The 14722-nt window shown below is 43.2% G+C and overlaps 1 protein-coding gene across 1 annotated transcript in view; it reads left to right on the top strand.

Annotated features, from left to right (window-relative positions):
* The first annotated feature begins 952 nt into the window (after nucleotides 1-952).
* The window catches only part of LOC120064768 (LIM domain and actin-binding protein 1-like), a 35523-nt gene continuing 21753 nt past the window's right edge, over nucleotides 953-14722 (top strand). Inside the window, exons 1-2 of the mRNA XM_039015374.1 lie at nucleotides 953-1077; nucleotides 10656-10698. Coding sequence (XP_038871302.1) covers nucleotides 953-1077; nucleotides 10656-10698 — 168 coding nt within the window. The remainder of the gene's footprint in view (nucleotides 1078-10655; nucleotides 10699-14722) is intronic.

Raw genomic sequence — 14722 nt, 5'->3', positions numbered from 1 at the left:
CTTATAAAGATCAGGTAGAGATAAGTGGCAGTCGGCGTGCTGATTTATCTCCTCGGAACCTCCTGTCTGTCTCAGCCAGATGATGATATGCTCTGATTCACACAATGACAGCATCGTTGCTGATGTCTATTGTGTACCAGTCCCGCAGTCAAGTAGCGCATGCAGTGTCTGAACTTGCTCGCTTGATCATGATGGCAGAGTTAGTTTCTTCTTGCTCCTGTAATCATGCAACAATACTCTGTGTGGGTTTTTTTCTGGATCAAAAAGGGACTTAGGTGTTGGGCGCAGTAGGGGGTGTGGCAAGGGGTGCGATTGGCATGGCTGAATTTTAGAGGCCCCTGTCATGGCGGTGTAGAGCAATTTTTGCATTTCTAAGCCAATTTCCTGCAATTCTAGCCTACTACATATAAATTGCATGAAAAACTTTGGGCCCAAGTTATAGGCTACCTGGTATGGTCATGTCCTCAGGAAAAACTCCTGGCCCTATACATGACACCCAACAAAAAAATACAGAACTTTATGCAAGTTTGTTAACCATACACAAGTTGATATGAAAGTTCTTAACATATGTTTTTCCAATACCCTTCAATTAAAGTGTCTGCCTGTATTGTCTATGTGAATTAATAAGCAGTGAGGTAATGGTGCACACCATGGACGAACGGCTGGGTGATGTCACAGTAAAATGTTTGCTCACCGCAGAATGGTGTCATCCAACAGCATCAGTGTGGGTTGTTGAACCCAGGCTCTCCTGGCTGTCTGTATGATACTACACTGTATTAGTGAATTCCTATAAGATGGGTATTGGAGTATTTTTTTATATATATATTTTTTACATATATTAAATGTAAATCTGAAATTGTATACATTTTTATTCTATCATTAACTACTAGTGTGTGTGTGTGTGTGTGTGTGTTACAGCCATTGGCTCTGAGAGTGCTGCGAAGAGGCAGAGATGGAAGGTGGAAGTTCGTTCAGCCGAAGGTCGTGGGCGTCGCAGTCTTTACGCGTCACTGCCAGGGAGCTCTCATTGGTCAGCACGCGAGGCAAGACCAACGCCATCGCAGAGCGTTTCTCCAAGTGAGTGACACAACTCTCTACTAAAGACATTTCTGTCTGAATGAACAGTAGAAACTTATCTTGCAAATGCATTTTACCAAACTCACATCTATCTGTAGGGATTCCGTAATCCCTAATCTCAAATTAAATGTTATTTGTCACATGCGGCAAATACAACAGGTGTAGCCCTTACAGTGAAATGCTTACTTACAAGCCCTTAACCAACAATGCAGTTTTAAGAAAAATACCCCCCAAATAAATGTTTAAAGTCCCCAACTGTGAAATAACACATGGAATCATGTACTAACCAAAAAAGTGTTAAACAAATCAAAATATATTTTATATTTTTGATTCTTCAAAGTAGCCACTCTTTGCCTTGATGACAGCTTTGTACACTCTTGGCATTCTCTCAACCAGTTTCATGAGGTAGTCACCTGGAATGCTTTTCCAACAGTCTTGAAGGAGTTCCCACATATGCTGAGTACTTGTTGGCTGCTTTTCCTTCACTCTGCGGTCCAATTCACCCCAAACCATTTCAATTGGGTTGGGTGATTGTGGAGGCCAGGTCATCTGATGCAGCACTCCATCACTCTCCTTCTTGGTCAAATAGCCCTTACACAGCCTGGAGGTGTGTTTTGGGTCATTGTCCTGTTGAAAAACAAATTATAGTCCCACTAAAGCAAACTATATGGGATGGTGTATCACTGCTGAATGCTGTGGTAGTCATGCTGGTTAAGTGTGCCTTGAATTCTAAATAAATCACAGACAGTGTTACCAGCAAAGCACCATCACACCTCCTCCTCCATGCTTCACAGTGGGAACCACACATGCGGAGATCATCCGTTCACCTACTCTGCGTCTCACAAAGACATGGCGGTTGGAACCAAAAATCTCAAATTTGGATTAATCAGACCAAAGGACAGATTTCCACTTCCACCGGTCTAATGTCCATTGCTCGTGTTTCTTGGCCCAAGCAAGTCTCTTCTTATTGGTGTCCTTTTAGTAGTGGTTTCTTTGCAGCAATTCGACCATGAAGGCCTGATTTACAGTCTCCCCAGAACAGTTGATTTTGAGATGTATCTGTTACTTGAACTCTGAAGCATTTATTTGTGCTGCAATCTGAGGCTAGTAACTCTACTTAACTTATCCTCTGCTGCAGAGGTTACTCTGGTTCTTCCTGACCTGTGGTAGTCCTCATGAGAGCCAGTTTCATCATAGCGCTTGATGGTTTTTGCGACTGCACTTGAAGAAACTTTTCAGATTGACTGACCTTCATGTCTTAAAGTACTGATGGATTGTTGTTTCTCTTTGCTTATTTGAGCTGTTCTTGCCATAATATTGACTTGAGCTGTATTCGAATACCAATACTAACATACTGTATACTACATATTTAATGAGTATATACTATTAGTTTATTTTAGTATACTGTAAATGAATGGGATCCTTTCAGTTGAGCGTACTAGCTCTTCGCCTGTCTACCTGAAGTTGTTGATGTGCAACCTATTGCTAGCTAGTTAGCATAACAGATTACTAGTTAGACATTTTACGACTTTGGGTGTGTTCTTAAATTCAATCTGGAGTGCCAGAGTGCACTCATAAATTCAGAGCGTTGTCAGATTGTCCGTTTTGTAAATTCAGAGCGTTTCGCTATCGGTGCGCTCACTGGATGCGCAGGCCGAGGAGTAGGGTTGATTTGAGCATTCTGACCTTACAACAGCAGTCAAGGACCCAAGCTAACGTTGGCTAGCTTGCTAGCTACTTCCAGACACAAATGAGACTACTCTGATCATTTACTCGCCCTAGCAGAGCTGGTTAGGCAGTTTTCATGTTATCCAGAGCATTGGTGACTAACTGTGCTGCTGGCAACAATTTAGTTACGCTTTTTTACTGACACCGGCCATATTCAACGGGTGTTGAGCGCTTGTAAATTAATTATTCTGCGCTCTGGTACACTCAGACCAGGGTGCTCTGAAATCAGAGTAGATAGCCAGAGCGAATTTAAGAAAGCACCTGAATGAGAACACACAACGATTATACCATTTAGCTAAGCTAAGATTGATGGGAATAATCAAGTCAATAAACGTTGGGTAGTTAGTTAGCCTATAGTTAATTTACTGGCAAGTCTGACATAAGTAGCCAACTAAAGTTAGGGAGTTAACACCTGTACATACTGCTGTAATGATATGCTATGTGGTTTGTAAGGATAGCGTAGCTAACAAATTGTCAGCCAACATAACGTGTAAGGTAACTTATTTGAAAAGTAATTTCTTTATTACATTGATCAACATTTTCTTAACATTTGTCATAATTAGTTAAAACAATGAATTTGTATCCGCTCTCATTGTACTTCGGGCTGCATATTTTCTTCAAATCTGAAAACATTGTGAAGCCACACCCATTTCCTAAAGAATTGTATTATGGGCCCTAAAGTATGGAAAGTGTCCTGTGTGTATACTTCATATTTTGCCGGATTTAGTACGACATCTGGGAAATTTTGGCATACGAACTATATCCATACTATGACCAATAAGCATACTATATACTCAATTAACATCACAAATAGTAGAGTTAGTGCAGTTAGCATGAGTATTCGAACACAGCTTTGCTCTTTTACCAAATAGGGCTATCTTCTGTATACCAACCCTACCTTGTCACAAGAAAACTGATTGGCTCAAACGCATTAGAAGGAACGAAATTCCACAAATGAACTTTTAACAAGGCACACCTGTTAATTGAAATCAAATCAAAGTTTATTTGTCACGCGCTGAATACAACAGGTGTAGACCTTACAGTGAAATGCTTACTTACAGGCTCTAACCAATAGTGCAAAAAAGGTATTAGGTGAACAATGGGTAGGTAAAGAAATAAAACAACAGTAAAAAGACAGGCTATATTCAGTAGTGAGGCTACATACAGACACCGGTTCGTCAGGCTGATTTGAGGTAGTATGTACATGTAGATATGGTTAAAGTGACTATGCATATATGATGAACAGAGAGTAGCAGTAGCGTAAAAGAGGGGTTGGTGGGTGGGACACAATGCAAATCGCCCGGTTAGCCAATGTGCGGGAGCACTGGTTGGTCGGTCCAATTGAGGTAGTATGTACATGAATGTATAGTTAAAGTGATTATGCATGTATGATAAACAGAGTAGCAGCAGCATTCCAGGTGAAGCTGGTTGAGAGAATGCCAAGAGTACAAAGCTGTCATCAAGCCAAAGGGTGGCTACTTTGAAGAATCTTTTTTGGTTACTACATGATTCCATATGTGTTATTTCATAGTTTTGATGTCTTTACTATTCTTCTACAATGTAGAAAACAGTACAAATAAAGAAAAACCCAATAATGAGTTGGTGTGTCCAAACTTTGGACTGGTACTGTATATCTGGGGAAGGGTGTAAAACAATTTCTAGAGTGTTGAAAGTTTCCAAGAGCACAGTGGTCTCCATCATTGGGAAATGGAAGAAATGTGGAACTACCCAGACTCTGTCTAGAGCTGGCCGTCCGACCAAACTGAACAACTGCAAGAAGGACCTTGGTCAGGGAGATGACCAAGAACCCAATGACCACTCTGACAGAACTAAACAACTTCTCTGCTCGCTTTGAGGACAATACAGTGCCACTGACACGGCCCTCTACCAAAACCTGCGGGCTCTCCTTCACTGCAGCCGACATGAGCAAAACATTTAAACGTGTCAACCCTCGCAAGACTGCAGGCCCAGACGGCATCCCCAACCGCATCCCCAGCCGCATGCGCAGACCGGCTGGCTGGTGTGTTTACGGACATATTCAATCAATCCTTAGCCCAGTCTGCTGTTCCCACATGCTTCAAGAGGGCCACCATTGTTCCTGTTCCCAAGAAAGCTAAGGTAACTGAGCTAAATGACTACCGCCCCGTAGCACTCACTTCCGTCATCATGAAGTGCTTTGAGAGACTAGTCAAGGACCATATCACCTCCACCCTACCTGACACCCTAGACCCACTCCAATTTGCTTACCGCCCCAATAGGTCCACAGACGACGCAATCGCCATCACACTGCACACTGCCCTAACCCATCTGGACAAGAGGAATACCTATGTGAGAATGCTGTTCATTGACTACAGCTCAGCATTTAACACCATAGTACCCTCCAAACTCGTCATCAAGCTCAAGACCCTGGGTCTCGACCCCGCCCTGTGCAACTGGGTCCTGGACTTCCTGACGGTCTGCCCCCAGGTGGTGAAGGTAGGTAACATCTCCACCCCGCTGATCCTCAATACTGGGGCCCTACAAGGGTTAGTGCTCATCCCTCTCCTGTACTCCCTGTTCACCCACGACTGCGTTGCCATGCACGCCTCCAACTCAATCATCAAGTTTGCAGACGACGCTACTACTCCCTCGGAGTGTGGTGTCAGGAAAATAACCTCACACTCAACGTCAACAAAACAAATGAGATGATCGTGGACTTCAGGTAACAGCAGAGGGAGCACCCCCTATTCATATCGACGGGACAGTGGTGGAGAGGGTGGAGAGTTTTAAGTTCCTCGGCGTACACATCACAGACAAACTGAAATGGTCCAACCACACAGACAGCGTGGTGAAGAATGCGCAGCAGCGCCTCTTCAACCTCAGGAGGCTGAATAAATTCGGCTTGTCACCAAAAACACTCACAAACTTTTACAGATGCACAATCGAGAGCATCCTGTCGGGCTGTATCACCGCCTGGTACGGCAACTGCTCCGCCCATAACCGTAAGGCTCTCCAGAGGGTAGTGAAGTCTGCACAACGCATCACCGGGGGCAAACTACCTGCCCTCCAGGACACCTACAGCACCTGATGTTACAGGAAGGCCAAAAAGATCATCAAGGACAACAACCACCCGAGCCACTGCCTGTTCACCCCGCTATCATCCAGAAAGCGAGGTCAGTACAGGTGCATCAAAGCAGGGACCGAGAGACAGAAGCTGTTTTTCAATCTCAAGGCCATCCGACTGTTAAACAGCAATCACTAACATTGAGTTGCTGCTGCCATCCTACTGACTTAACTCCAGCCACTTTAATATTGGAAAAATTGATGTACTAAATGTATCACTAGCCACTTTAAACAATGCCACTTGTATATGTTTACATAACCTACATTACTCATCTCATATGTATATACTGTACTCTATACCATCTACTGCATCTTGCCTATGCCGTTCTATACCATCACTCATTCATATATTTTGTATGTACATATTCTTATTCATTCCTTTACACTTGTGTGTATAAGGTAATTGTTGAGAAATTGTTAGGTTAGATTACTCGTTGGATATTACTGCATTGTCGGAACTAGAAGTACAAGCATTTCGCTACACTCGCATTAACATCTGCTGACCATGTGTATGTGACAAATAAAATTTGATTTGAGAGAACCTGCCAGAATGACGACAATCTCTGTAGCAATTGCAAAAATCGCTGAAGTTGGAGACTTATTTCCCTCACCAACTTTAAACATCAGCTATCTGAGCAGCTAACCGATCGCTGCAGCTGTACATAGTCCATCTGTAAATAGCCCACCCAATCTACCTACGTCATCCCCATATTGTTTTTATTTACTTTTCTGCTCTTTTGCACACCAGTATCTCTACTTGCACATCATCATCTGCTCATTTATCACTCCAGTGTTAATCTGCTAAATTGTAATTATTCGCTCCTATGGCCTATTTATTGCCTACCTCTTCATGCCTTTTGCACACACTGTATATAGACTTTCTTTTTTCCAGGTCGCAGTTGTAAATGAGAACTTGTTCTCAACTAGCCTACCTGGTTAAATAAAGGTTAAATAAAAGCACTTCACCAATCTTGGCTTTATGGGAGAGTGGCCAGACGAAACCGTTCCTCAGAAAAAGGCACACGACAGTACGCCTGGAGTTTGCAAAAAGGCACGCGAAAGACAGAGCATAAGTCAAAATATATTTTTCTTTTACCTTTTGTTTAACCAGGTAGGCCAGTTGAGAACAAGTTCTCATTTACAACTGCGACCTGGCCAAGATAAAGCAAAGCAGTGCAACACAAACAACAATACAGAGTTACACATGGAATAAACAAACGTACAGTCAATAACACAATAAAAAATCTATATACAGAGTGTGCAAATGAGGTAAGATTAGGGAGGTAAGGCAATAAAGAGGCCGTAGTGGCGAAGTAATTACAATGTAGCAGATTAACACAGGAGTGATGAATGTACAAGTAGAGATACTGGGGTGCAAAGGAGCAAAAATATAACAATATGGGGATGAGGTTCTGTGGTCTGATGAGACAAACATTTTACTATTTGGCCTGAAAACAAAGCGCTATGTCTGGAGAAACCAGGCACAGCTCATCACCCATCTCACACCATCCCTGAAAAGCATCCCCAATAGCATGATGCTGCCACCACCATGCTATGAGGGATGCTTTTCAGAGCCAGGTACTGGGAGACTGGTAAGGCTAGAGGAAACAATGAATGGAGTCAAATACAGGCAAATCCTCAATGAGAACCTGCTTCAGAGTGCAAATTAGACTGGGATGAAGATTTACGTTCCAACAGGACATTGACCCCAAGCATACAGCCAAAGCAACGCTGGAATGGCTTCAGAACAAGAATGTGAAAGTCCTTGAGTGGCCTAGCCGAAGATTGAGAAAATCTGCAAGGAAGTTGGGAGAAAATCCAGATGAGCAAAGCTGATACAGACATACCCAAGACAACTCAAAGCTATAATTGTCGCCAAAGGTGCTTCTCCAAAGTATTGACTCAGGGGTGTGAATACTTATGTAAATACAATTTCTGTATTTAATTTTCAATAAATTGACAAAGCTGTCTAAAAACATGTTTCACTTTGTCATTATGGGGTATTGTGTGTAGATGGGTGAGAATCTATTTGAATCCTTTTTGAATTTGGGCTGTAACAACAAGTTGTGGAATAAGTCAAGGGGTATGAATACTTTCTGAAGGCGCTGTATATAAGGGACATAGGCAAATTACAATTGGCCCAGAACAGAGCAGCACGTCTGGCCCTTAAATGTACACAGGGGGCTAATATCAACAACATGCATATCAATCTCTCCTGGCTCAAAGTAGAGGAGTGATTGACTGCATCACTACTGGTCTTTGTGAGAGGTGTTGATGTGTTAAAAGTACAGAACTGTCTGTTCAATTGGTTAACACACAACTCAAACACTCATATATACCCCTCAAGACATTCCACCAGAGGACTCTTCAGTCCCCAAGTCCAGAACAGAGGCTAGGAAATGCATACTGCACTAAATAGAGCCATGACTACATGGAACTCTCTTCCACTTCAGGTAACTCAAGTTAGTAGTAAAATCCGATAAAAAAAAGATATATATATATATACAGTATATCACAAGTGAGTACACCTCACATTTTTGTAAATATTTGAGTATATCTTTTCATGTGACAACACTGAAGAAATGACACTTTGCTACAATGTAAAGTAGTGAGTGTACAGCTTGTATAACAGTGTAAATTTGCTGTCCCCTCAAAATAACTCAACACACAGCCATTAATGTCTAAACCGCTGGCAACAAAATTGAGTACACCCCTAAGTGAAAATGTCCAAATTGGTCCCAAAGTGTCAATATTTTGTGTGGCCACCATTTTCCAGCACTGCCTTAACCCTCTTGGGCATGGAGTTCACCAGAGCTTCACAGGTTGCCACGAGTCCTCTTCCACTCCTCCATGACGACATCACAGAGCTGGTGGATGTTAGAGACCTTGCACTCCTCCACCTTCCGTTTGAGGATGCCCCACAGATGCTCAATAGGGTTTAGGTCTGGAGACATGCTTGGCCAGTCCATCACCTTTACCCTCAGCTTCTTTAGCAAGGCAGTGGTTGTCTTGGAGGTGTGTTTGGGGTCGTTATCATGTTGGAATACTGCCCTGCGGCCCAGTCTCCGAAGGGAGGGGATCATGCTCTGCTTCTGTATGTCACAGTACATGTTGGCATTCATGGTTCCCTCAATGAACGGTAGCGCCCCAGTGCCGGCAGCACTCATGCAGCCCCAGACCATGACACTCCCACCGCCATGCTTGACTGTAGGCAAGACACACTTGTCTTTGTACTCACCTGTTTGCCGCCACACACGCTTGACACCATCTGAACCAATAAGTTTATCTTGGTCTCATCAGACCACAGGACATGGTTCCAGTAATCCATGTCCTTAGTCTGCAGCAAACTGTTTGCGGGCTTTCTTGTGCATCATCTTTAGAAGAGGCTTCCTTCTGGGACGACAGCCATGCAGACCAATTTGATGCAGTGTACGGCGTATGGTCTGAGCACTGACAGGCTGACCCAACACCCCTTCAACCTCTGCAGCAATGCTGGCAGCACTCATACGTCTATTTCCCAAAGACAACCTCTGGATTTGACGCTGAGCACGTGCACTCAACTTCTTTGGTCGACCATGGCGAGGCCTGTTCTGAGTGGAACCTGTCCAGTTAAACCGCTGTACGTTCTTGGCCACCGTGCTGCAGCTCAGTTTCAGGGTCTTGGCAATCTTCTTATAGCCCAGGCCATCTTTATGTAGAGCAACAATTCTTTTTTTCAGATCCTCAGAGAGTTCTTTGCCATGAGGTGCCATGTTGAACATCCAGTGACCAGTCAGTATGAGGGAGTGTGAGAGCGATGACACCAAATTTAACACACCTGCTCCCCATTCACACCTGAGACCTTGTAACACTAATGAGTCACATGACACCGGGGAGGGAAAATGGCTAATTGGGCCCAATTTGGACATTTTCACTTAGGGGTGTACTCACTTTTGTTGCCAGTGGTTTAGACATTAATGGCTGTGTATTGAGTTATTTTGAGGGGACAGCAAATTTACACTGTTATATAAGCTGTACACTCACTACTTTACATTGTAGCAAAGTGTCATTTCTTCAGTGTTGTCACATGAAAAGATATACTCAAATATTTACAAAAATGTGAGGGGTGTACTCACTTTTGTGATATACTGTATATATAAAAAAGATTAAACAACACCTCACGGTACAATGCGGACTGTGAAGAGACACACACACACATTGTTTGTAATGTAAATTTGTATAACGCACAATGTTTAGAGTAGCTGCTTCCTTGGCAACAGCTAATGGGGATGCTAATACGATATTTACATGTCCTTTTCTTCTGTTGCTATGCAAAGTAGATGTTACCTCACCACAGTCTTGATATTCCAGTTCGTCGCCATTCATCATATTGGCAACAGACTGAAAGTACAATTGTAGGAGTTAAGAAAAGGAGAAACTTAACCCTTCATTATGTCATTGGGATGTGAATATAGATCAGTCTAGACACAGCCACTAGACCGTTAGTCCCTAACCCTTCAGTGTGCAGATCCAGAGAAAAATGGATTGGTGTCAGAAAAATGTTAGAAGCCTCACTAAAACCTTTTTATATTTCTTGCTCACCTACCTTGTCTCTTCAGACCTGCAAAACCTCTGAGGATATTATTGATTCAACACCAATGCAAACTTCCATTCCCAGTATAATGCCAATGTTGGAAATGCTTTGGTCCACTTTGTGTGTACCTCTTCTCTTGATCAGCAGAGGTCAATGTTGCTTCTCTCTCACACAGGTACCAGAGAGCTGCTGAGGGGTCTAATGCAGAGAAGAAGAAAGCAGTGAGTATCTCCATTCAGATCCCCAACAGCAGGCCCACTCATGGAATTACAGGATGTGATGTCATTACAGCAGACACACACTCACCAGTTCAGTGAATCACTTGTGGAGCTGTCCTCTTGGTCAAGACCCTGTCTCTTTGACTCTGTCACCAGTGAACTATATGCTCAAGTGTGTATGCCAGAGTGGTTTTGTGCTCTCTTCTACTTATGCTTGACAGTGAGTAAATAGGATAAAGCACTTTATTATTCACATTGTAAAATGTCTGCCTCCTTTTTAGTGGGCCTTTTCAAAAACTACCTCCCACACACATTATTATCCTCATCCTGGCTGAGGAACACACACACTGAGTCCAAGCCTAGCTCTGCCTGGTCACTTATTGTGATGGGCTGGCAGTCATGACCCTAATCCTGACTTAGTCGACTAATCCCAAAATAATTCCCTCCTGGGATAGTTGTCTTTATCTGTTGGGCAGTGCTGGAGAAGTGGACAAGGGAACAGGGAATAAGTGATCAGCCGATGTCATGCGGAAGTGCAAGGTAACTACCATTTCCAATGGCTGATAGATGGGGAATGTATTCTGATCATTGGTTATCTAGATGCCAGTGAATCTGGACCTAGATTGTAACACAGGAGTTGCCCTGCGTGACACAACATTGTGGAGAGGCTCAAATAGTTGTAGACACACATTGTTTACACACAAGGTCCTTTCTTAGTCATTCAGAGCCACACACACTGCTCTTACTGTGTGGTGCATGCTGTTCCTTCATGCCTGTGCTGAGTTAAACAGGTCCAGTCAGCATAATTGTTTGTTTGTGTGTGTGTGTGTGTGTGTGTGTGTGTGCGCGCTGAGAGGGAGGCAGGCAACACTGGTGTCAAGGGTGGGCTGTAAATTTTCCATGGAAGGAGGAAGAGAGGTCTCTGCTTTCTGAGATACCTGAAAGGCAGTCCTCTGTGTTGCGGTATGGAGCATAGGGGTCAGGAGTTGTAACTTTTCAGACATTGTTCGGTCCTTGCGTTTTTCCAGGTAAAACAGCAATGATGTCATAATGAAGGATTACCTGTACATTTGGAACTGACAGATTACATGGGACTAAAACAATTTAACATGAGACTATGAGATGGCATGGTGGTCCACAAATAAACTGTAAGGAGCCTCCTGTAGTCTTCCTAATATTATGTTGATTATGTGGAATCTCAACCCCCCCCCCCATTCAACTGTGACCATTATCAGTAATTGTTCTGTATGTAATTGCAGGTATTATTATTTCTTCTTAATGACATCTATTATGTTTTCTAACCGCAAAAGACACGCAGAAGTTAATGATCGTTTTATAGGGGAATGAATGTTCCACTCCCTAAGAGCTATCATGGTGGCTTACTGTACTCTCAATATGTGGTCCTCCCTTCTGCTGTGGTCCTCCCTGCTGCTGAGTCAGTCAGATTGAGTCACAGTTTGGGTTCTGACCTGGAAGTAAGTGTGTGTGTGTGTGTGTTCAGTAGCGGAAATTAGCCGCTTATAGCAGGAACCTGACTGTCACTGACCGAGATGGCTCCATAGGTTAAACAGAACAACATCATGTGTTGTAGTTTACACTGTCTTCTTGAGGACAAAGGTGAAGAGTTTGGTTTGGTTTTGTACAACAACACCGTCAGGAATTTGAACGTCATGATATGATTTGGCATCACAGATCTCAACACTGCCAGCATGAGGTTCTGCAATATGACATCAGTGCATGGGTATGGCTCTGACATCACCCAATGTGGTATAGATCTGCAATTTTTTTATACTTTAGAACCGGAACCAGCAAGCTAGCTACTAGCTAGTAGTCAGTTAGCTACTGCTAGTGGTCATCACCGTTAACTTCATATGGCTGCAATCCCGCTAACGGGATCGATATGACAACAGTCAGCGAAAGTGCAGGGCGCCAAATTCAAAAAGCAGAAATCTCAGAATTAAAATTCCTCAGACATGTGTTTTATACCATTTTAAATGTAATCTTGTTGTTAATCCCACCAAAGTGTCCGATTTTCAAATATGCTTTTCAGCGAAAGCACTACAAACGATTATGTTAGGTCACACCAAATCACAATAAGCACAGCCATTTTTCCAGCGAAAGATAGCTTTCACAAAAAACAGAAATATAGCTAAAATTAATCACTAACCTTTGATGATCTTCATCAGATGACACTCATAGGACTTCATGTTACACAATACATGCATGTTTTGTTTGATAAAGTTCATATTTATATAAAAAAAATCTGAGTTTACATTGGCGCGTTACATTCACTAGTTCCAAAAACATCCAGTGATAGTGTATAGCCACATCGTTTCAATAGAAATACTCATCATAAATGTAGATGATAATACAAGTTATACACATGGAATTATAGATATACCTCTCCTTAATGCAACCGCTGTGTCAGATTTCAAAAAAACTTTACGGAAAAAGCAAACCATGCAATAATCTGAGACGGCGCTCAGAACATTAGTAAAATTAGCCGCCATGTTGGAGTCAACAGAAACCAGAAAATACATGATAAATGTTTCCTTACCTTTGATGATATTCATCAGAATGCATTCCCAGGAATCCCAGGTCCACAATAAATGCTTGATTTGTTCGATAATTTTCGTTATTTATGTCCATTTAGCTACTTTGGTAAGCGTGTTTGGTAAACAATTCCAAAGTCACAAAGCGTGTCCACTATAACGTGACGAAATGTCCAAAAGTTCCATAACAGTCAGTAGAAACATGTCAAACGATGTACTGAATCAATCTTTAGAATGTTGTTAACATACGTCTTGAATAACGTTCCAACCGGAGAATTAGATTGACTTCAGTTGAGCGATGGAACGGAGCTGCCTATCACGTGAACGCGCGTGGTCAAAGCATGGTCAGCTCGTGGCAGTGGTGACTAATTCCTGTCTCCTTCGGCCCCCCTTCACATTAGAGTCATCAGACAAAGTTCAATTGACTGTTGACATCTAGTGGAAGCCGTAGGAAGTGAAAACTCATCCATATCTCGCTGTAATTTCAATGAGAGCTTGGTTGAAAATCTGCCACCCTCAGAAAAAATCCAAACAGGAAGTGGAACTTCTCAGGTTTTTGCCTGCCATATGAGTTCTGTTATACTCACAGACATAATTCAAACAGTTTTAGAAACTTCAGAGTGTTTTCTATCCAATACTAATAATAATATGCAAATATTAGCAACTATGACTACTATGAGGAGCAGGCCGTTTACTCTGGGCACCTCTGTGCACCTTTCATCCAAGCTACTCAATACTGCCCCTGCAGCCATAAGAAGTTAACTCGGACATCTGCCAGCCTCAGCCCGGTCAATTCTTGCCAGTCTGCACAGCGCGATATCAACCCAGAGCATATCGGACTGCTTTTCTCTACCACATCTCCGGATACCTACCGCAAGCTCTGAACCTTTACTCTGGATCATCGCAGCTAGCTAGCTGCTATCCGAGTGGCTACTCCTGGCTAACGTCTCTGTCCCGATGCAAGCACCAGTTAGCCTGGAGCTAGCCTCGAGCTAGGCCCATCTCCCGGCTATCCGAAGAGATCCATCAGACAATTCCCGGGCTTCAATTACCTCTTGCCAATTGGCCTGGACCCTTTGCTGCCGACACGGATCCATCACGACTGGTCTGCCGACCTAACCGTCCGAGGGGGTTTCAACAGGCTCTCCCTTTGCGACGTCCCCCTAAGGCCCATCTGCTAGCCTGCTAGCCCCGGCCTGCTAGCTGTCAATAGCTGTGCCACCAGCTTGCCTAGCTACTCACAGGACCCTATGATCACTCGGCTACACATGCCTCTCTGCCTCTCCCTAATGTCAATATGCCTTGTCTATTGCTGTTTTGGTCAGTGATTTTTGTCTTATTTCACTGTAGAACCTCCAGCCCTGCTCAATATGCCTTAGCTAGCCCTTTTGTTCCACCCCCCACACATGCGGTGACCACACCTGGCTTAAATGGTGCCTCCAGAGACAAAACCTCTCCCATCGTCACTCAAT

The sequence above is a fragment of the Salvelinus namaycush genome, chromosome 20, assembly GCF_016432855.1.
Source record: "Salvelinus namaycush isolate Seneca chromosome 20, SaNama_1.0, whole genome shotgun sequence".
Taxonomy (NCBI): domain Eukaryota; kingdom Metazoa; phylum Chordata; class Actinopteri; order Salmoniformes; family Salmonidae; genus Salvelinus; species Salvelinus namaycush.
The sequence above is the reverse complement of the archived record's forward strand: the minus strand, read 5'-3'. Positions and strand labels throughout refer to the sequence as shown.